The following is a 24,028-nucleotide window of genomic DNA, read 5'->3' as shown; positions in this document are numbered from 1 at the left end:
ACATTCAAATGTTATCAAGTGTCATAAGATGAAAAGACACTGTTTAACAAAGTGCAAAGACTCACCATCGTCAAGCGTAATGTCCTGCAAGCCAATGGAACGGAAAGTGGGCTCTCTATCTTCTGGCTCCTGTTTGATGTTCGGCCCCTCTTCCTGTTGGTTCAGGGGGTGTACCAAAGGACCTGAAGGGGACAACCCAGCCAAAACAGGGCTGCTAGCCTGTGGGGAAGGCTGTCCAGAGAGCGCCATGGGCCCCAAGGGGCTGCTGGAAGTAGGAGACGGGGAGGTAGGTGAATGGTAGGGGAGGGAATGGATCTGGGGGGACGAGGGCCCAGAGTGGGGAGATGGCACCATACGAGAGGGAGCACTGGAGGGTGTGGGGCAGGAGGCAGACCGCTGCCCAGCTGGATGGTAAACCAGTGGACGCTGCAGCTGTGGGACCTGCTGTCCCAGCGTGTGGGTGGGTGATGGGACCTGCCCTGGAGTGGGGCAGTGATAGCCTAGAGAGTGAAGGTGAGGGGCAGAGTGGGCCATGACCTGGTTGCTACCTGTACAGGCTGCATGGCTGAGGCTGGGGACAGACCCCGGCGGCACTCCAGAGGTGGGTGTTGAAGAAGCCGGGCCATACACCATCCCCAAACCCAGGGTGTGACACCCGGATGGATCGGCCTGGAAGGGCATCCTCTCGTAGGCCTGTGCGGAGCCCGCAGTCATAGGAAGACTGTGCTGGCCGTTGAAGGGCATGTTGTGCTGTATGGGTGGGTAAGATGGCCTGGCAGTGGCAGAAGGGCCTGGGTGGAAGGGCATCTGGCATTCGGGAGGCGCATTCAGCCCTTGAGCCTGAAGATGGGGCAGGTGGGGAAGAGTTGGGGAGCCCATTGGGGCGCAGGGGGCCTGGAGTGGATGCAGGCCTGCAGCCAGGCCACGTGGGGAGCTAGACATAAGGCCGTCTGGTGGGTGGGAGTGCTCTGGGGAGGACAGCGGCTGAGCGCAGACCAAACTGGCAGCATGGACCAGAGGCATAGACATGGGCGGCACGGCAGGGGAGTCCAGATCATCCCTATGTTCCTGCTTGACCAGGACTGGAAGGATGGAGAGATGGAGAGAGAGAGAGAGAGAGAGAGAGAGAGAGAGAGAGAGAGAGAGAGAGAGAGAGAGAGAGAGAGAGAGAGAGAGAGAGAGAGAGAGAGAGAGAGAGAGAGAGAGAGAGAGAGAGAGATGGTAAAAAAATGAAGAAAGAGGAAAAACTTTAATTGATAATCTTAACATTTGAAATGTCTTTAGCTATAAAATGTCACTGAATTAGTCTGAACAGTTATTATCTGTTTCACTAGTTTGAAACTTTTCAGTAATATCAGTAATACCTCTTTAAGTATTTTTATTTATACTTTTATTGTGATCATATTGAGAGTTATTGAGATCTCATGATGCTATTACATTAGCATATCAAACGGATTAACCATACTGGTTTGGCAATTTCTTTTAAAGTTTAATAGATTCACAGCATTAATGAACTCTTGTCCCATTTCCCATCTCAGATAAAACTGACAGCAACATTATATGACTAACATATGTTCAAGAACTATGCTCAGTATAAAAATTGCACATATTTCATTATGATCCGATATTTCCATCAAACTCTCCTCTCCTCTCCTCTCCTCTCCTCTCCTCTCCTCTCCTCTCCTCTCCTCTCCTCTCCTCCATGTGCACACAATGAGTAATAGTAACACATAGTGTTCAGTAACCCATTTCCCGATCTGCCATTTCCCTGGCCCGCATGAGGGGGGGATATTTTTACTTGCTGTGGACTCTGAGAGAGCATATGTTGCCTGCTTGAGTGCCATGTAAACCAGTGCTGAATTTGGGAACTGAAGAATGCTGTCTGCCCTCCAGCATAGCTTCAAATGGGAACCAAAATCCAGTTCACAGCCCATACGCTGCTGCAAGGCCATTACTGCAGTAAAACTGTAGTTTCCTGATATGAAGCGCAAGTGGTGACCATGTGTGGGAGAGAGTGTGAATGCATTTGAGTCTGGTGTTACTCATTGTGTATTTACAATGCACTTTAAAAAAAGCTTAGTTTCAGTTGATAAATACAACTAATAGCATTCATTTCAAGGTGAATTTTGGACCAAAGCTGGTGGATTTGTCCGTGACCAACAAAGAAGCCTCAGACATTCAATTAGGTGGATTACAAACTACTTCCACGCAGGCCCAACAGCATTCACACTGTATTTAGTTTAAATCTGGATTAAGATCTCTGCTCATCGCATCAGACGTCTTATTACCCATGAAAAGTCTGGCTCTACTCTAACACAGCACCTCAGCCCTTCCCCCTGCTATGCCACTTTCTCAGTGGGCTGATGCCATGGCAACCACAGTCGCCGTGGCCTGTTCATAATATTGGCTGCCTGTGCTGTCATCTGATTGGCTGAAACCCGACGGGTTAGTGTGGAAAACAGGAAACCCTAATTTGAGTGGGTGCTTTGTGGAGCGGAGAGGGTGGGCGGGAGGCTGGGCCTATCTCGCTCTCTCACTCTCCCTCTCGTTTTGTCTTTCTCTATCTCTTTTACAGGTTAGCATGCAACTCGGAGATTGAGACAAAGAAAAAAAGTTGCTCACGTGTGATTCAATTACGCCAACGCTGTTTTTCGATTTGACTCACTTTGGGAAATTAATACCAAACCAGCTTATAGCTATGTGAACCACACACAATTACACTTCATTAGAAACTCTATAAGCCATAATTAGATTTCGCCTTTTACTGCACCCTGGATGTCGGTCTATTCCATCAGATGTATAAATACCAATTTAAAAAGCAGAGCTAATAATGTGCTGATGTAATGCATGTCAATTCAACATGTGAGACACATTATTATTGCCATGTGAATCATCAAGCTCATGATTCAACAGACTTATCATAGAGAAAATCTTCCAAAATGCAAAACAGTTCAGCAGAATATGACTCTTAAGACAGATGAAGCCAACGGGAGATGGAAACAGAACGAGAGCATTTAATGAGAACGAGAAAAACAGAAAGACAAAAACATTGAAGGGGTCCAGTTCTTGAGTACCCCGAATTTGCATGCCTCCTGCCACATGTAAATCATGCTGATTCTTTCTTTATGTGTTTTACATGAGCGGTTACCAGGTGCTCAACTGTTACTGGAACAACCTCATCCCTAACCACACTGGTGCACAGTGCAGAGGAACGCTGGCATGATCAAATGGGTGACTATGTTGTGAAAACCCACATGTGTGCCATTCTTGTTACTGTTAGGTGAAGTTAGCAAGAAAACTATTTTGCATGAAGGCCAGCCTCAGACATAATCCAATTCTTGATGTAATGTGGACATTAAGTCACATTTGTCATAAATTACATAATACATTACATGATTCAATATACTTTATATTGCATTGTTTATATTATGACGTATCAATAATTGATTGATATTATTTTGTCTTTTTTTTTTACTGTAAAATGTAATTACAAAAACATATTGAGCTAATTTTTAACAGTGTGAGGCACTTAGGATCCATGAAGTACTTTATTATTTTAATTAATACTTTTATTCAGTAAACATACATTATTTTGACCATGAGTGACAGTAAAGATTTTTACTCTTGTATAAAAGATTTCCATTTCAAATAAATGCTGTTCTTTTGAATTTTCCAGTCATCTAGCATCCAGAAAAAATGTTGAAGACTGGAGCAATGGCTGCAGAAATTTCAGCTTTGCAATAAATTATATTTTAAAACTAAATAAAATATATATACAGTACCAGTCAAAAGTTTGGAAACGTTACTATTTTCAATGTTTTTGAAAGAAGTCTCTTATGCTCATCAAGCCTGCAGTAAAAAACAAAACAAAAAAAAAACAGTAATATTATGAAATATTATTACAATTTAAAATAATGGTTCTCTTTATTAATATACTTTACAAGGTAATTTATTTTTGTGATGCAAAGCTGAATTTTCATCAGCAAGTACTCCAGTCTTTGGTGTCTTATGATCCTTCAGAAATCATTCTAATATGCTGATTTATGATCAATGTTGGAAACAGTTGTGCTGCTTAATATTTTTTTTATAACCTGAGATACTTTTTTCAGGATTATTTGATGAATAAAAAGTTAAAAAGAACTGTATTTATTTAGAATAGAAATCTTTTGAAACAATATACACTACCGTTCAAAAGTTTGGGAACAATAAGTATTTTTTTTTAAAGAAATTAGTACTTTAATTCAACAAGGATGCGTTAAATTGATAAAAGGTGATGGTAACGATTTATATTGTTAGAAATGTTTTTATTTTGAATAAATGCTGTTTTTATGAATAAATGCTGTTAACGTTTTACTCAATGAATCCTGAAAAAAGTATTCCAAAAAAATATATTAAACAGCACAACTGTTTCCATCATTGATAATAACTGAGTATCAAATCATCATATTAGAATGATTTCTGAAGCATCATAAGACACCAAAGACTGGAGTACTTGCTGATGAAAATTCAGCTTTGCATCACAAAAATAAATTACATTTTAAAATATATTAAAGGGATAGTTCACTTTGAAAATAAATTTTGGTATGTTTTAGCTTACCTCAAGGGCATCCAAGATGTAGGTGTCTTTTTTTCCGCAGTAGTTTCAATTTGGATATTTTTAGGTCAAACCGTTCTTGTCTGTCAGTCATTTCATGCAGGTCTACGGTCACTGTCTCAAAGAGCATGCACAAAGTCCAAATTAAAACAATTCCCCATCGTCCAAATTAAACAATTCCCCATCGTAAGTACACATTGATGGCCTAAGACACGAAACGAGCGGTTTGTGTGAGAAAACGAACAGTATTTATATCGTTGTTATCTCTTGAAAACAGCACATGTCCAAATGATCTGACGGCGCGGGCGGGTATAGATATATACATTGATGTCGCCTTGGCTACGGTTTCGTTCCAATGAACTGCAGTAGCGAAGGCGACATCTAGTGTACACATCTATACCCGCCCGCGGGTGGGTATAGATATATACACTAGATGTCGCTTGGCTACGGTTTCGTTCCAATGAACTGCAGTAGCCAAGGCGACATCTATGTATATATCTATACCCGCCCGCGCCGTCAGACCATTTGGACGTGTGCTGTTTTCAAGAGATAACAACGATATAAATACTGTTCGTTTTCTCACACAAACCGCTCGTTTCGTGTCTTAGGCCATCAATGTGTACTTATGATGGGGAATTGTTTCATTTGGACGATGGGGAATTGTTTTAATTTGGACTCTGTGCTTGTGTTTTGAGACAGTGACCATCGACCTGCATTATATGACTGACAGACAAGAACGGTTTGACCTAAAAATATCAAAATTGAAACTACTGCGGAAACAAAGACACCTACATCTTGGATGCCCTTGAGGTAAGCTAAAACATATCAAAAATTAATTTCAAAGTGAACTATCCCTTTAAAAAAGAGAACCATTATTTTAAATTGTAATAATATTTCATAATATTTCAAAAAAAATCTTCCCATCCCCAAACTTTAAAACAGTAGTCTATACTTTTCTATGAGGCCTATGAGTACATGACATTGCTTAGTTAAGAGCAGCAAATAGTTGAGTAATATTCTGAGCTAATGTTGTAATGTGCTGTCTAATACAAACCTGGCAGATAGGTAAAGCGGTGTGATTGACTCCTTTTCCGTTTGCCATTGCACATGTAGAACTGCACCTGCACAGCTGAAGTGACCGTCTTACTGTGATAAGGAGGCACCTCCACCACAATGCTTGACTGCAGATGGAGACATGAAACATAACTTTACTAAACAACACATCATGGATGTCTGAGGCAAACCTCTCAAAGTTGATCCACAGAAGAATACAAAGTTCAAATATAGTCAAAACATATTACAGTGTCCTCAAATCTATCATGTGTTAAACATTCAGAAGACTGAGGCGAATTTCAGCTTTTAGTTCAGTTAAAGACAGAAAAAAAGACTGAAAAAGGGTATGTAGACATTTTTATGTCTGTGCATTTGTTGGCATGAGACATGTAAATAGGAAAGCATTCACTTACTCCTTGACTCTTTTCTCTGATGATCTTTGCCTCCACCTCCCACTGCGGTCTTCCATCTGAAGAAAGAAAAACGTTAGCTGCGTACGCAGGAACAACATATTAGGTCAGCTAGCATACACAAGAACTCTGTGCAAATATTTGCCCCTCAAATTTGGGTAACTTGACCCTCTCATCATTACTGCCCAACCATCATCATGTCTTCCAGCATTCCTCTGAAACTTTCAAGATCTAGGTTACAAATAGCTATTAAGTAATAGGGAGCTTTACTCCTGCATGTATCTACAGGTGTTCCTGCACCGAATCCAGTGAGAAGCTTGAAAAATTGTGCCTCACCTTTAGAATGATAAAAAGATTAATTGAATTTGCTTGCAAACGATAAGCCTTTTTCCACAAAGGGAAATAGACTCAATTGCTTGAATAGATCAAAATGTCAGCTCTATGCAGGAACTGCGTACAGCAATGACCTGACCATGAAAAAAAAATGTTATATTAAATACTCCCAAGAAAGAGGGCTAGAAATGCTGGAGCTTTATTAGCAGAGTGAGTTTTTCACAGCGGGCTACTCAAGAGGCTCTTTAATAAAACTCAGATCAGTCTCACTCTGTTTGCCCTTTGCTGACAGGAACAGAGAAGACTCTTAGGCCCCTAACAGGTAATTATGTCATTAATAAGGCCGTTAGAGTCTTAGAGAGATGTGCAGAATAACTTTATTTATTGTTGAATCATGGCAAGATTCGTGGAATAAATGTATTCATTGCACAACACCTCCACGTGCATCCCGAGGAGAGGCGCAGGATCTCTCGGAAACATGCTGTCATCTCATTTTTCCTTTGACATGAAGCTAATCAACTGCGCAGATGTCTTACAGACAGAAATAAAAGCCAAGGGACCAGCCGACTGGTTAAGACTGATCCTGGAAGGGAAAACAGTCACTTCATGGATCATAAATTACATTAACTGCATGGCACAAGTCTGATTTACACTCTTAAACACATTTCCAGCTTTGAAGTTTGTGCTTGACATGAGTCTAACACGGGACAAACAGCAGTATACTCCCAAGAATGTCTGAAAATGTGGGAATACATAGCCCCCTTTCAAAGGGATAGTGTAGTGGGCACTGTTTGAGGACTGTTATCAAACTGAAGATACCACTGTGAGAAGTTTCATTATCACCTGGTGCATTACACTCCAGAGACTGCTGTTTACACAAGGTTACTGTGTAGAGTCTCAACTCCCCTCTGTGTCAAAAGGCATTTTGTTAATATGAGAATGACCTTGGACGCCTGTAACTTCAGCAGTAGTAGTACAGCAGCACATGTTGACATTCACTGGACACCGGAGAGAGCCCCACATGAGGGCAGGTTCAAACAGGAACGAGACTCCACGCTCACACACTCGCTGTCCTAATTCTTCAGCTCAGAAACACTGCTGTTCTGTTATTAATAGTGTGATAAACAAACTCATGAAAAAAAAAAACAATTCTGGCACAATCATACAAAGCCTTTATGTGTCATTATGTGGAATTAAATGTCCTGCTGGCAAGCGAAAACTAGACTCAATTGAAACAGATGGTTAATGTAACTCTTCACTAATAATTTCCTGAATCATTAATTATAAAAACATTTTTTGTTAGCTTTCCTGGGTCAGATTTTTTTTCCATAGTAAACACTCAATTGCACTTACTATTTCTTATCTGCCATATATATTATGTCACTGTACCCAAAACAAATGAACTAATGTTTGAGGACTATAGGGGGAAAAGGGTGTTAACCCTGTAAAGCCTGACATCTGAAATAATAATAATAATAATAATAATAATAATAATAATAATAATAAAAATCAACAGTTTATTGAAACTTTATTCAAAATAGAAAATAAATAAATAAATAAAAATAAATAAATAAATAGTACGATAGAGCAAAATATGTAGCTCATACTCTTAAAAAAAAAAAAAAAACAAACAAAAAAAAACCTTTTATCAAGGCCAAGACTATCCTTTGTAGACTAAGGGTGAACTATCCTTTAAAGTTTCTTTTTTTTCCTGAATACGAGGGCAATACAACTTCTGATATCCAGTTGTGTGGTTGGTTCTCTTACGAGAGGTTCTCTCGTACTGCGTAAATAGCTTTACGCTAGGGGAAAAACTCTTTTCCACGAGATACTGAAGCCAAAAAAATTAATCTTAATTTTGAAATACTGTAAAACGCGTTGCAGCAGCATGCAGACATGGGCAAGACGGCTTGCGCGCCCATTGGCTGCTCTGCGGCAACTGCACCAGCCTATCGAGAGAGGCCCCTCATGACGTCAGAACCAATGAGGGTGCTTCACGCCCACTACGTCACGTCCCACCGAAACGGGTGGGGGCTTGGGCTATAAATACGGCCCCGAAAGGCTGGTCCACTGATTTTTCATCTCTTCAGCGAAGCTCACGCATCGCTGGATCCCGAGAGGAAGAAGCCGCGCCGTTTGATATAAGCCTTCTGTGGGACGAGCCTCTGCATCTGAAGCTCCTGGTCGACAACTCGCCGCCTTCAGTCGCCGTTCCTGCTCACGCTTTCCGGCGTACATATCCTTTTCTCTGCTGTGTGTGCTCGACCGCCGTGACACACACTTTTCCATCTAAAAGAGCCGAGCGTCTTTTTCAAGATGCCTTGCACATCCTGTGGCTCATGCCAAGCTCCACTCAGCGACGGGGACCACCATGTCATCTGTGTTTCCTGCCTGGGTGAGGATCATGCAGCTCTCGCGCTCGCTGATGGCGGCCGCCCTCACTGCGAGTTAATGCCTATGGTGACTCTGCGGACTCGCCTGGCATTTTTCTCTGAGACTGCACCTTCGCCTGCTGCGTTGCCGCGTCGTAAAAAGCGGCACGCTCAGCGGGTCCCGGAACCTCCTCCATCCCGTGAAAGCTCGCCGGTGCGCCCGCCAGCTTCGCCGCCTGCTGCACCCAAGTCTCTCACTGCCGGTCAGCGGCCGCGGTCTGCCGCCGCTTCCGCCATAGGAGACTACGAGGAAGCTGTGTGTGTGGAGGACGACAGTTGCTCTCTCCTAGCGTCGGGCAGTGAGGACTGGTCGAGCTCTGCGGATCTCGCACCTTCTTCTCACCGGCCCTCTGGGAAAAGAGCCAGCATTGAAGCAAAGCTTATGCGTCTGCTCGAGCAGGCCGTCGAGAGCCTCGGCCTTGAGTGGTCGACGCCCCAGCAGCCTGCACACAACCGCCTGGACGGCTGTTTTCTGCAAGGGAACCGTGCTTCGCCGCCTTCAAGACCAGCGCCCTTTCTTCCTGAGCTTCATGAAGAAGTCGCTAAGTCTTGGAGCGCCCCCTTTTCAGCCAGAGTGCGTACTCCCGTGTCTGCAGCATTCTCCGTAGTTGACGGTGCTAAAGATAAAGGGTACCACTCTCTCCCCCCCGTGGAGGAAGCTGTAGCTGCCCATCTTTGCCCGCCCTCCGCTGGACGGCGTGCTAAGACGGCGCTACCATCGAAAGCTTGCCGCACTACGTCAGCCTTGCACGGTTGCGCTTACACCGCCGCTGGGCAGGCTGTCTCTGCGCTTCACTCCATGGCCATACTCCAGATTTTCCAGGCCAACCTTCTCCATAAAATGGACGAGGAAGGGCCGGAATCTGTGAGCCTGCCAGATCTGAGGAGCGTGACGGATCTCGCCCTTCGCGCCACTAAATCCGCTGCACAGGCCATAGGGCGGAACATGGCCTCTCTCATCGTGGCTGAGAGACACCTCTGGCTCACGCTCTCTGAGATGTCGGACTCGGAGCGCTCCGCGTTCCTCGACGCCCCCGTCTCTCCCGTCAAAGAATTCTGTCAAAGATTTCGCAGACAGATTCGCTGAGGTACAGAAAACAATCGCAGGCCATGAAACATTTCCTGCCCAAGCGCTCAAGCTCCGCAACAGGTCGCTCTAAACAGCCATTTGCTCGCAGCTCCCAGCCGCAACCCCCAGCTGCCGCCGCTCCACAGCGCCGTCAGACCCGGGGTCAGAGACCACGCTCTCGCTCCACCACCCGCGCCCCCTTCCGCGTGGGCCCCGACCGAAGATTGAGGTAAAGCCCGAGGCCTCTAAGTCTTCCTAGCCAGTCTAGGGAAACAACGGTGTTCAAGTCCCGCCGCGGCCGGACTTCCACCGAAAATTTCCGCTCGTTCAGTTCCAGTAATTGCGACTGTTCCAGCGTATTCTGCAGTAAACAAGTCGGCAACACAGCCCGCTTGCCTGCACACAAACGCCGTTTTTACGCCGACCCAGATAAATCCCATAAAGACTGTATTTTCTGGTATTCCGTCCACGGCCGATGGTGTTATGAGTGTAGTAAAAATGCCCACTGCCCAGTGCCCATTCCTACACACAAACACAGCCCGCCACACACGGCCCGCACAAATAAAATCGACTCACGTCGATTGTGCACCAAATGTAGTGATTGTGCCCACGTCCCAGTGCCCGCAAACACTACACACGGCATGTCTCACGGTTTCTGTAAAAACGAAACCAACGCACATACAGTCTGCACAAACAGACGGTGTTTTCAGCGTTATGAATGGGCCCGCTGTCCCGCACCCTCATTCGCTCACAGACATGATAAACCCTACGGGGTTCGCCCCGCTCGCTCTCTCTCAGCACACCGCTGTAGGAGAACTGAGCGCGGGCAGGCTGCAAGCGCGGCGTTCATGTTACAGCACAATTCATGCTCTCCGCTCGCCATTAGGTCGTGGCCAGAGCCCAGATTTCATTTTACCCCTAGCCACTCACGCGAACGCTTGGGCAGAGCTTCCCGGGGTATCAGAGTGGGTGCTGAACATTATAAAAAGAGGCTATTTGCTACAATTCGTTCGACGTCCGCAATGCCAAGTGGCGCGAATCGAAACTACAGTGGAAAAGGAAGTAGCACACCTACTTCGAGCCGAAATAGCGAAGTTACTGAGCAAAGGGGCTATAGAACCCTTATCACAAGCTCAGAGCGAAGAGGGCATGTACAGCAGATATTTTCTGGTACCCAAAAAAGACGGGGGTCTCAGACCCATTCTAGATCTAAGAAGACTAAACAAAGCACTTCTGAAACGATGGTTCAGAATGCTCACAACCAGGAAAATCCTCTCGCAAATTCGCCAGGGGGACTGGTTCATGTCAATAGATCTGAAAGACGCTTATTTCCAAATACAAATAGCGTCACGTCACAGGCGATTTTTGAGATTCGCCTTCGAGGGCCAGGCATATCAATACAGAGTCCTGACGTTTGGCCTATCCCTGGCACCTTGTACATTCACAATGTGCATGGATGCAGCGCTCGCACCCCTCAAGCTCCGGGGCATACGAGTGCTGAATTATTTGGACGATTGGCTGGTTCTAGCTCGATCACAGTCAGAGCTCATAGAACACAGGACCATATTACTCGATCACCTCGAGAATTTAGGTCTCAAAGTCAATTGGGCGAAGAGTTCGCTGTCTCCCAGTCAGAAAATATCTTTTCTGGGTACAGAACTGGATTCGCTGTCTATGACAGCACAACTGTCGCTACAGCGCAGACTGAGTATTCAGCGCATGACAAAGATCTTTCACCACGGCACTTTAGTCCCGCTCAAAAAGTTTCAGAAGATGCTGGGTCTCATGGCTTCAGCATCTTCAGTGCTTCAGCTGGGTCTGCTTTGCATGCACCCGCTGCAGTACTGGTTGAAAGTGCGTGTACCGCGCCGAGCGTGGACCTCCGGTCTCTTGCGCCTCATGGTCGATCAGAAATGCATCTCAGCTCTGAAACCTTGGACAGCGACCGATTGGTACCGGTCAGGTGTAAACCTGGGGACTTCCTCTAGTGTGAAGTTGGTGTCTACGGACGCCTCAACCTCGGGATGGGGAGCGCTGCTTGAGGGCAGACCGTTCTTCGGCCAGTGGTCAGAACGGGAAAAGCTTCTACACATAAACTGCCTGGAAATGATGGCAGTCGACAACGCACTGAGGCGTTTTTGTCCCCAGATAAAAGGACACCACGTCTTGGTCCGTTCGGACAACATGTCGGTGGTGGCTTATATAAATCACCGATGAAAAACCAGTGGACCAGCCTTTCGGGGCCGTATTTATAGCCCAAGCCCTCACCCGTTACGGTGGGACGTGATGTAGTGGGCGCCCTCATTGGTTCTGACGTCATGAGGGGCCTCTCTCGATAGGCTGGTGCAGTTGCCGCAGAGCAGCCAATGGGCGCGCGAGCCGTCTTGCCCATGTCTGCATGCTGCTGCAACGCGTTTTACAGTATTTCAAAATTAAGGATCATTTTTTGGCTTCAGTATCTCGTGGAAAAGAGTTTTTCCCCTTTTTCCCATTTACGCAGTACTCGTTCCCTCTCTAGAGAGAACCGAGGTTACGTTAGTAACCGAGTACGTTTACTTCTCTACTTTTCTATCCATTCAGCAAATCAAAAACGAGTTACAAAGTCTCAGAACCACCACATGGGCTGCTCAGTTAGAAACTACCCATCTAATTCCTGTAGATCCAATAATCATTCAATTAGATTAGATCCAATGTGTCAAATTTAGACCTAAAATTATCAGTCCTCTTCCTCTCATATGTCCTGCTTTGTTCCCTACTGCTAAAGTGGCCCCTAGGGACCAATGTCTCTCAGATGGATGGCTCCGTGTCAGTCAACAAAAACACTTGATTTGAGTGAATTGTTGATATACGATGGAAAAACATCCCTATTATCTCTAGCCTTGGCTACCGTATATAGACCGCCTGGGCCTTACGCTGATTTCCTAAAAGAGTTTGCAGATCTTCTCTCAGACCTATTAGTTAACTTCGATAAAGCATTAATTGTTGGAGACTTTAATATCCATGTAGATAATCAAAATGATGCGTTAGGGGCTGCGTTTACAGATTTATTAAACTCCTTTGGGGTCAAGCAAAACGTCACCGGACCAACTCATCGATTTAATCATACACTCGATTTAATTATATCACATGGAACCGATCCAACCGATATATATATCATTCCACAAAGTGACGATGTCACTGACCATTACATGGTAACTTGCATATTACGTACTCCTGTAATATATCATGCTGCGCCGCGTTATCGATTAGGCAGAACAATCCTTCCATCCACCATAGATCATTTTTCAAATAGCTTATTGGATCTGTCTCAGCTGCTCAGTGAACCCAAACAAACAGATGAACTTGAGGAATTAACTAGCACTATGAGCACCATTCTCTCTGGATCATTGGATATTGTTGCGCCCATTAGATTAAAAAAGGTCAGAGAGAAAAGTAAAGCACCATGGTACAACAATACTACGCGTGTTCTAAAGAGAGAAACCTGTAATTTAGAGCGTAAATGGAAACAAACTAACTTAGAGGTCTTTAGAATCGCATGGAAAGACAGTATGTCACGTTATAAAAAGGCCCTAAAAGCGGCCAGGGCTGAGCATCTCCGCAGACTAATAGAAAACAACCATAACAATCCTATGTTCTTATTTAACACCGTGGCGAGACTAACAAATAAACAGATGACTCCTGAACAAAATATTCCATTACAGTTTAGTAGTAATGATTTCATGAAGTTCTTCACTGAGAAAATAGAAAACATCAGAACCACAATTGTAAACGTTCAATCCTCAATCGCGCCTTATAATTCAGCCTCAATTATCACCCCGCAAGAACAATTACAGTGCTTTACAACTATAGAACAAAAAGAGTTAAATAAACTTTTTACTTCATCTAAAACAACAACATGTTTACTAGATCCAATACCAACTAAACTATTGAAAGAAGTGTTACCTGTAGTGGAAGAGCCTCTCCTCAATATTATTAACTCGTCTTTATCTTTAGGTTATGTTCCGAAAACATTTAAACTGGCAGTTATAAAACCTCTCATTAAGAAACCACAATTAGATCCGAATAATCTAGTAAATTACAGACCCATTTCAAATCTACCTTTTATGTCTAAAATACTAGAAAAAGTTGTGTCCGCTCAACTGGGCTCTTTCTTACAAGAAAATGACGACTATGAAAAGTTTCAGTCTGGGTTCAGGCCGCATCATAGCACTGAAACTGCGCTCGTTAAAATCACAAATGATTTACTTTTAGCTTCTGACCAAGGCTGTATCTCAATACTAGTTTTACTTGATCTTAGTGCTGCGTTCGATACTATAGATCATACAATACTCTTAGATCGATTACAAAATTATACTGGTGTTCAAGGACAAGCATTAAGCTGGTTTAGATCGTATTTATCTGACCGCTACCATTTTGTTTATTTAAATGGAGAAAAATCTATCATAACTCCAGTAAACTATGGAGTGCCGCAGGGATCTGTGTTAGGCCCTCTATTATTCTCAATATATATGCTGCCACTTGGAAATATTATAAGGAAACATGGAATTAGTTTCCATTGTTATGCTGATGACACTCAAATCTATATTTCATCACGGCCGGATGAAAACGCTAAATTATCCAAATTGACAGAGTGTGTTAAAGATATAAAAGATTGGATGACGCGTAATTTTCTTTTATTAAATCCAGACAAGACAGAGGTACTACTTATCGGTTCAAAAAACCACCCACAAAACCTCTCACAATACAACTTTAACATAGTAGGATGTCCTGTTACTTCATCCTCTACAGTAAAAGACCTGGGTGTTATATTAGACTGCAACCTGTCTTTTGAAAATCATATTTCATATGTAACAAGAACAGCCTTTTTCCACCTTAGAAACATTGCTAAGCTACGTAACATGCTATCAGTTTCTGATGCAGAAAAGTTAGTTCATGCATTCATGACTTCGAGACTAGATTACTGTAATGCGTTATTAGCCGGTTGTCCTGCATCCTCAATAAACAAGCTACAGTTAGTCCAAAATGCCGCCGCTAGAGTTCTAACTAGATCAAGAAAATATGATCATATAACACCGATTTTATCATCACTACATTGGTTACCTATAAAGTCCCGTATTAATTACAAGGTATTGCTACTGACTTATAAAGCCCTAAACGGCTTAGCTCCAGTCTATTTAACGGATCTTCTATCGCCCTATAATCCATCGCGCTCTTTAAGGTCACTAAATTCGAGGCTTTTGGTCATACCTAGGATATCCAGATCCACCAAAGGAGGGAGAGCATTTTCACATTTAGCACCAAAACTCTGGAATAGTCTTCCGGATACTGTTCGTTGCTCAGACTCGCTCTCCCAGTTTAAAACTAGATTAAAGACGCATCTCTTCAGCCAGGCATTCATATAATACTTTTAATCTTACAGTTAAATCCGACCTCTAGCATATAAACGCCAGAGGAGAACTGGCCCCCGACTGAGCCCGGGTTCTCCCAAGGTTTTTTTTTCTCCATTAGGTCACCTGATGGAGTTTTTCGGTTCCTTGCCACTGTTGCCTTTGGCTTGCTCAGTTGGGGATATTTAATTTAATTAATCAATCAACGATACTATTGATCAGCATTACCAAACGTAGACGTTCCACTAGAAACAAACATTGATGTATTGTTCTAATTTATTGCTGTGAAGCTGCTTTGATACAGCCTGTGTTGTGAAAAGCGCTATATAAATAAACTTGACTTGACTTGACTTGATATAATTTTATGAATTCCAGACTCGGTCAACTATTATCCAGAGATCTTAGACAACATTTTGCTTATAGATTCAGCATGGGTTATTATTGGAGCAACGAAATAAGTTTCAGTCTTAACCAGTCAGCTCTAAAGATTATAATACTGCATCACTGTGTGGCATGTTATCATGAATAATACAAAAACTTCACTATCCTCAATTATTTTAAGGGTGCACAGAGTAAATTCCTTATTAAAAAGTTTTACACACACACACACACACACACACAAACACACAAACACACACACACACACACACACACACACACACACACACACACACACACACACACACACACACACACACACACACACACACACACACACACACAAAAACAGAATAATACTTAAAAAAAAATTTGTTAAAAATTATGTACACACACATTAGATAACAAATCCATGTTAACAAAACATGACCAGCTCAATACTACTCATTTTACCTCACTTGTTATATTTTTAATGGCTTTATTAAAAAATATTTTAATTGCAAATAGAGCATCAGTATTAGACATCAGTAACCAACAGTTTGCTGCCAGGTCGGTATAAAGTCCAAGACCAGTGTCATATTACTGAGTGCTCCTTTAACAACATATACGATTTCAAACACAACTATAGAACACATTCTTGCAAATCACACAGATACTACTTGATGAGCTCCTGCTCAAAAAGATATTAACTTTTCCCCCGGAGCTGCTCCAGATGTGAGAGCAGAATTTCCATCCTACTTGTTAAAGCAACCCAGGACTTTCCATTTTTATACAATGCAACAAAAGCATGGGTAATCACCATATAGATTGCCTAGAGGGGTTGCCACTTCACAGGGAGCCAATTAGAGGAGAGGTAAGTTCCAAAGGGTGTCTCTCTGAGTCAGTTTGTTGGGTTAGTACAGTCCTGTGTGTTTATGTGTAAACTCTTATTGATTGAGTCAGTGTGTCATTGTCTCAAACTAGAAACACACATACACTCAAGGCAGGCCAAGACTTGTATTCCCAGAATGCCTTTCATTCATTGCCTTCATCTGAGGCAGGTCCTAACTTGCGTTTAATTACTTACAAACGAGTGTGTCCATGAGTGATGGAAAAGATGGAAAAGAGAAGTGTTGCTTATCAAAGAATTTCAAAAAGAGCACACAAGTGATGCAGGAAAGAGTCAAGGAAAGATTGTGATTAAAGATTAAAGATTAGATCGAACAGATTGTCTCTGAGGGCTCTGTTGAATGTGTAAAAAGTCTATTTCAACAAAAATTCATACAGACAGAGCACTGCTGAGGCTTATGACACAGTCTAACCCCAAAAAGTCTGTCTAATAAAGCCTCTTGAAAGCACAGTGACTAAAAGCTGAGAATTCAGACTGATGGCCACATGGTTGGCCTATGTGTCAAATGGGAAAGAACTTTAGTGATTCAAAACTAAATATATTGAAATATACTGCTACTCCGGTGGTTTGCCTGAATGACTAGTCGACTAATCAGTCCTTAGTAAACCAAAAAAATTAGGATGGTTTCAGGTTGATCTGATCCCAAATGCATTTTCTGCCGGTGTTCACATTGTATTTCACAAAGTTTTAAAAACAGATGGACAATTTGTGGTAACACTTTAAACGGTATTCTTTTCTTAATAGATTTATTTTTGACGTTTTTGCCTTTATTGCGATAGGACAGTACAGTGAACTGACAGGAAGCAAAGCGGGAGAAAGGGGGGGCAGAATCGGGAAATGTCCGCAAGCCGGGACTCAAAATCAGGTCACCTGAATATTGGACATCTATTGGTACAGACATTATAAAAATATTCTTAATGCATAAATGACACCTTATAATACACCTTTTAATAAAAGCATGTTGTATGCGTGACAGTTATGAATAGTAAATACATAAAAATAAACTACACTGGATAAAACAGTGCATTGTGTGATTAGATGTGAGTGTTAGATTGTCATGGTTACAACTTTAAAGCATATTGTGCATAGATGGCAAAAGCTGGCCCATGATGACCTTTTATTCGGTCCACCATGCCATGCCACAAGAGGGTGGAAATTTTTAAAAAACAAACAAAAAAACAAAACGAAAAAAAACATGCCATTAAAGCATATCTTCATTTCTAATTTACCTTTTCATTTTAACATTTATTATGCATTGAAATGTACAGAATATAAGAAATATGTACATTTTAATAATAACAATAATAATATAGTTGTATATAATGCAGCTTTTGCTTTCATCCCATAGCCCTCGATAAAGTTAGATTTTTGGCTCTTCTTAGTTAAACACTTTGGTTACCTCTGTTATAGTGAATTAAAACTAGTACAGTCATTTGAATACAATTTTAACGAAACAGATTAATTAATCAAATTAGGTAGTTGATTAGTAGCTGACTGCAGCCTTACAAAAACATTAAAGTGGTAAATTCTGTATTATGTTAATTGTGTACAGATGGCATTGTAACACAATATATGTATTACACTACTTAAAGGTGTAACAATATAAAGGTACGCTTTTTAAATGTACAGCTTTGGTTGTACCTACTTAAGAAATAATGAGTGTATATTATTATACACATTATACACAATGTAAGAATATGTTTTAAATACATTTTACTGTATGCACAGACTTTAGTGCAATCAATAAATAGTTATAGATAATGAAACAAACCGATCCTTATGGTACAAAACACAGAGTTTGTCTGGCATTCAGTTAGCTATTAGTTGCTTTGTCTTGGATCCAGCGAGCAATCAGCAGTGTGCCAGCAGCCAGAGCAACCATGCTGACCTCTGAATCATCCTTACAGCAGATGCTGAGGACTACAGGTGAGCTCCAGAACATCAGTGACATGCCACTATACCGCCAACCATATATATAGCCTCCATGTGTGTGTGTGTGTGTGGACAGAGAGACAGAAAGTAAGGAGGGAAAAACAGGCAAGTTTGTAAGCATAAGGTAATGAGGGTATGTATTTGTGCGCACAATGCTCTTCCACCTATGGTGTGTGTGTTTATGGGCTGAGCGCAGTGTGGATGTAGGAGTGTGCAGACTAGTGCATTTGTGTTTATGTCTATGCATGTACAGAGTGAGCGCTTGCTTGAGTGCAGTGGTGTTTGTGTGTGTAGGTGTGTTCATGCTGAACTGCACTCACACACACACAAACACAAACACACACACACACACACACACACACACACACACACACACACACACACACACACACACACACACACACACACACACACACACACACACACACACACACACACACACACACACACACAGTCCCCAGAGGAGAAGGGAAATCGTGGGAGGTCAAGATGCTGATAAAGTGAAGATAAATCACTCTGGGTTGACGAGCAAAAATAAAATTCCACTCTCAAATGAGAAGTGAGAAATTGACACTCCCTCACATTTTACCCGTCGCTCCAGTTTCCCAAAGCTATACATACTTTAACTATAAACCACCTGATCTTGATGTTTTTAACAATAAGGCTGGTTTAGCTTCACTAAGACAGAGATTAGTGCAGGTATAACCGTGACCCTTGAGGATAAGACGGGTGAAGAGTAATATTTGCTCACAGTGAAAGATGAAGACATTTATAGTGCATACTCAGCTGTGCTTGCAGAGCTTGCAGCAACCTGCTAAAAGGAATTAGTAGGCTACTAGCCAAACTCAAGTAACAATACTAAGTGGAGGGATCTAATATCACTCTAAAAGGTGTTAATTTTGATATAATGACCTGCTGACTGAACATTATCCAGCTTAGTACACAGCTACTTACCAAATAAATAAATAAATAAATAAATAAAATAAATGAGTTTGAAATATTGATTTGACTTTAACTTATGGCTAGACTCACATATTAAGAGTAGCCTATTACAAAATCTGCATTCCATCATCTCAGAAACATTGCAAGAATTAGGCCCTACATTACTCTACCTGACGCTGAAAGGCTTATTCATGCATTTGCTACTTCCAGGATTGATTATTGTAATGCACTATTTGTTGGTTTACCTGCTTAATCAATAAAACGGCTGCAGTACATCCAGAATTCAGCAGCACGTGTTCTTACATACACTTCACCACGTCAGCACATTACAGGCATGCTTTATAGCTTGCATTGGCTTACTGTTCAGTCGCGTATTTCTTTTAAAACTCTCACACTAACATACAAAGCTATACATGAAATAGCCCCTTCTTATATCTGTGACTTAGTCAGCCAGTACGCTCCTTCCCGTTCCCTTCGGTCTACTGATTCGCAAGCTTTTAAATTTTGATAACTTTATTAAGATCTCTTTTCTCAAACTGACTTTTAAATGCGCAAATAATCTAGCTCCAGCCGTATTCTGTCCTTTTGTGACCAAAAAAAAAAAAAAAAAAACATAAGGAGAATGGCCACTAGGAGAGCAGTGGGTGGCAACTGCATAGAAGAGGGGCGCAAAACCACTTTTGGCCAGTCATGTTTTTCATTTATAGGGACCCATTTTTGGAATGATTTACCAACTGAAATAAAAACACAAACCGAAGTGAAAACATTTAAAAGAAAGGTGAAACACTGGCTGAAAAAAACAAACAAACATGTGGCCAATGAGTCAGTTTTGTTGCAATGTATTGTCTGTGCTAGATGCCAGGCTGTTTGTGCATGGCTGGCAAGGTTCACCCCACGGGGCGGGGTCTGGGTATGGGAAATAAACTTGTAGCGACCCAGGCCCTCACTATCGGGGTGGGTATAGGTGAGCAGGAGTGAGCAGCTGGGTGCTTGGGGTTTGTGTTGTTACGTGATGTGCTGTTTTGTGTAATGTGGTCACGATTCTGTGAAATGTTCATGTAATATATTAGTATACAATGTATCTGCTGCATGATTGTGTAACTCACACTATGTAGTTCTTTTAAAAATTATATTTGGATTATCTTTTTAGAAAGGCCTGACCAGGGACTGGGGTTGCAAATTAGCCCATTGGCTAGAAACCTTTTATGCAACACATCTACACATATTGTTATGGCTTTGACCGTGATAATTATGTATGTAATAATGTGCGCTGCATTGTCCCTGACAAATAAACTAATAATAATAGATTAAAAATCAATGGGGACAGAGCTTTCTCTGTTGCTGCACCCAGGTTATGGAATACACTTCCTCTTATTGTTAGAGATGCTCCCACATTAGCCAGTTTCAAGTAGTTGTTAAAATTGCTTATATAGACTGTCATGATTAGTATTTTACTGTGTTGTACTCTAATGATTATTTTTGTATTATTCTTGTACTTCTGTGTTTTATTTGCTTTTACTGTCTGTAGATCTTTGGGTTTTAGAAAAGCGCATTATTATTATTATTATTATTATGTCTAAAGTAAGGAAAAAGTATGCAAGAAGAGAGAGACTCGAGAGATATGAAACTGGCATAGCTATGTAACTGTAAATTGTTTACTAGAGACAATTATTTAATATATAAGGGAATATAGGGAAATGCATTTATTTTTTATTAATACAAAATATTAAATAAAAATGACTGATCAAGTATTCCTGAGAGCCATATAATAAGCAAAAACATTACATGAAGAAGAAAAAGTGGCTAAAACTCCCATCTATAATAGCACTTGAACCTTATTTGCAGTATTCTTACCTGGACCTTTCTCCAGAAAAATGACCTTTGACTCGGGGAAGAAGTTGGAGCCAGTGATAACCATTTCCTCTCCTCCACTCACTGGGAAGCTGCTAATACTGGCCTTCTCCACCTGAGGTAACTCCTGTGCTGAGCGTTGGGCTATTTAATCACAAATACAGATAAACAGTCAAATTTACATTTTTTTTTTTTTTTTTTTTTTTTACAAATTAGTAAAGTAAATTTACAAATATTTTCTTAAATATATGTTCGTGTAGAAAACGTACAGCACTCCACTGGAATTGAAGCAGCCTGCAGTGAGACCACTTTTCCATTAGGTTGTGGGATGTGAACCCGGAACACCACGCGGACCCGAGTGTTTTTTCGTCCAATATCAGTCTCTCCTTTTCTCAGCTCGATGTCAGAGTTCCTCAACTTCAAGATTCCAGCACAGTCAATACTGAAAAACATAGCAAAAGTAGCACGTCAAGAAGGAGTATCCATGTATAGTATCAAACAAAGTTGCTTGACTTCTAACCAATTCAAGTCACTTTCTGCATTTATACTCTTTTCATGTAGTTAATAAATAACTGATAACAAACAAATGGGTATATTTGCATACCCAATTCAATTGTACATAAAAAGATGGCATAGAAATAAAAGTTTAAGCTGTACTCATTAAACAATGGAAGAGATTATTGGTGTTTTCAATCATAAATCACGTTATACATGCTTTTGAAGTTTCTATTCATCAAAGAATCCTGAAAATAAATTATCATGGTTTACACAAAATATTAAGCATCACAACTGTTTTCAACTGATAATAATATTAAAAGTTTCTTATGCACCAAATCAGCATATTATAGTGATTTCTGAAGGATCATGTGACACTTAGGTCTGGAGTAATTGTTGCTGAAAATTTAGCTTTGTCATATAAACATTTTTATTAAAAAGAAATTAATTTTAATAATATTTTACAATATTACTGTTTTTACTGTATTTATGATTAAATATATATATATTCTTGATGAGCTTAAGATACTAAGAGAAAATCTTACTGACCGCAAACTTTTGAACTGTAGTATATGAGAGTGTTGATATGTGTGTATAGGTTTTACTCTATTTGTGAAGGACAACTATTTGAAAATGTCTCCACTTACTTAGAAAACTAACTTGTGAGGACATGAGAAGGTGTTCTAATGGTTTAAGACTAAACCGGCCAAATTATGTTTTAATCCAAATCCAATAGTGTTAGATGCAGAAAGTTGTAGTACATATTATTTCAGTATGAAAACCATAGGTCATCGCGAATATGGCTTCTAGAGTTTGTGTGCATTTCACTACATTGTGAATATCAAATTTCAAAGGATAATAAAACCTAAAATCGCCTACATTGTGGGGTGCAGTCAATGGTCAATAACTTTATCATTCTGTACTAAATAATGAAAATATAAAAATGCAAAAATGTTTTTGTGAGATTTAGGTTTAGCGATAGGTAGGTTAGGGGTAAAACAATATTATTAGGCCAGAATAAAAGCAAAAGAAGTCAAATGGAAAGTCCCCAACATGATAGAAAAGCAAATGTGCATGTGTATGTGTGTGTGTGAGAGAGATTAAGAGAGAAATCAAGGTTGATGTTGAAGTGAAGAACTACTGGCAGGTACCTGGCAGACATATTGTTTTCAGGAAGGAGAGGAATCTCGAGAACCTTTGTGCTGGTGATGACAATTTCCTGGCTTGCTGTGGCAACAGTTTTTCCTGTGATACGGTGAACCTGGTAGAATGCATGTGGCCTCAAATAACGGTCATCCGCTGTCCCGATGAACATCTGCAGGTTCACTGGCTTCTCACTGAAGCCAACGAGCTGTTAAAAAAGTGAAGAAATTATGAAATGAACCCACTCGTGATTTTTTATCAACTTTTGTTGGTCAGTATATTTTCTGTAATAATCCAAAAAGACAATGGAAAAATCCTATGGGCTTTTTGTCGAGGAAATCAGGGCGATGGTAACTTCCGGGTTGGCCTGCAAAATTACATCATTCCTGGAGCCCTTTATAGCCGAACTCTTATATTTTTGACAGGCTGTATTCATCTAAAAGCACTGGACATTCAACCAGGTCAAACTGGAAAATATTCTCCATTTGTATCACAATCATTTCCCCCAAAAGCATTTCCATCCGAAGGACCGTGTATGTGCAATTACTTCCCAAATCCTCATCCATGCACATTGACATCAGACGTTAGCCCACTTTTTCCAAGACGAATCTAAAACACACTGCAACTACTAATTAAAATCCAGACATGAACATAAAAACATGTTCTTGAGCCACAAACCACAAAAAACACCAAAATCAAATTGAAGGAAAAAAAAATTGAGTGGGTAGAAAAGGTGAGAAAAGAAAAACAAAACCATGAAAGACATTCTACTTTTGCTGCTAAAATAGTATAAACAAGACTTATGGAAATAGGGAAGTGAAAAACCCCATTAAAATGTGATTAATTAGAAGTAACACATCATTCTGAGGTCGTTGAAGTTACAGAACAAAAAGCTTTTACAGAAGCGTTTTTCCTCCTGGTGCTGCATACCAGGGTGTCCAACGCAAACCTCCAGTGAGGCAGCGCAATGCCACATCCAGCAGTTTGTACACACGTATGACCTGCCAATAAGCTTCCTAGACAGGTGAGGAGTTCACAAACAGAAGGGAGCTTTTCCACTGACATGCATGTGTGGGTGGGTGTTACTTAGGTTGAGCACACAGGCTCCTAACAATCTCTC

The 24,028-nt window shown here is 41.2% G+C and overlaps 1 protein-coding gene across 2 annotated transcripts in view; it reads right to left on the bottom strand.

Moving 5' to 3' along the window:
• The window catches only part of nfatc3a (nuclear factor of activated T cells 3a), a 91,268-nt gene that overhangs the window by 12,608 nt on the left and 54,632 nt on the right, over positions 1–24,028 (bottom strand). For both annotated transcript variants that reach the window (XM_081359553.1, XM_081359554.1), the window contains exons 4-9: positions 22,917–23,116; positions 21,540–21,712; positions 21,274–21,414; positions 6,061–6,116; positions 5,649–5,775; positions 66–1,082 (exon numbers count right to left, since the gene is read on the bottom strand). In XM_081359553.1, the coding sequence (XP_081215679.1) occupies positions 66–1,082; positions 5,649–5,775; positions 6,061–6,116; positions 21,274–21,414; positions 21,540–21,712; positions 22,917–23,116 (1,714 nt within the window). The remainder of the gene's footprint in view (positions 1–65; positions 1,083–5,648; positions 5,776–6,060; positions 6,117–21,273; positions 21,415–21,539; positions 21,713–22,916; positions 23,117–24,028) is intronic.

The sequence above is a fragment of the Scardinius erythrophthalmus genome (genome assembly GCF_964197995.2).
Source record: "Scardinius erythrophthalmus genome assembly, chromosome: 2".
Taxonomy (NCBI): Eukaryota; Metazoa; Chordata; class Actinopteri; order Cypriniformes; family Leuciscidae; genus Scardinius; species Scardinius erythrophthalmus.
Note: the sequence above shows the minus strand (reverse complement) of the source record. Positions and strands in the feature narration are given on the sequence as shown.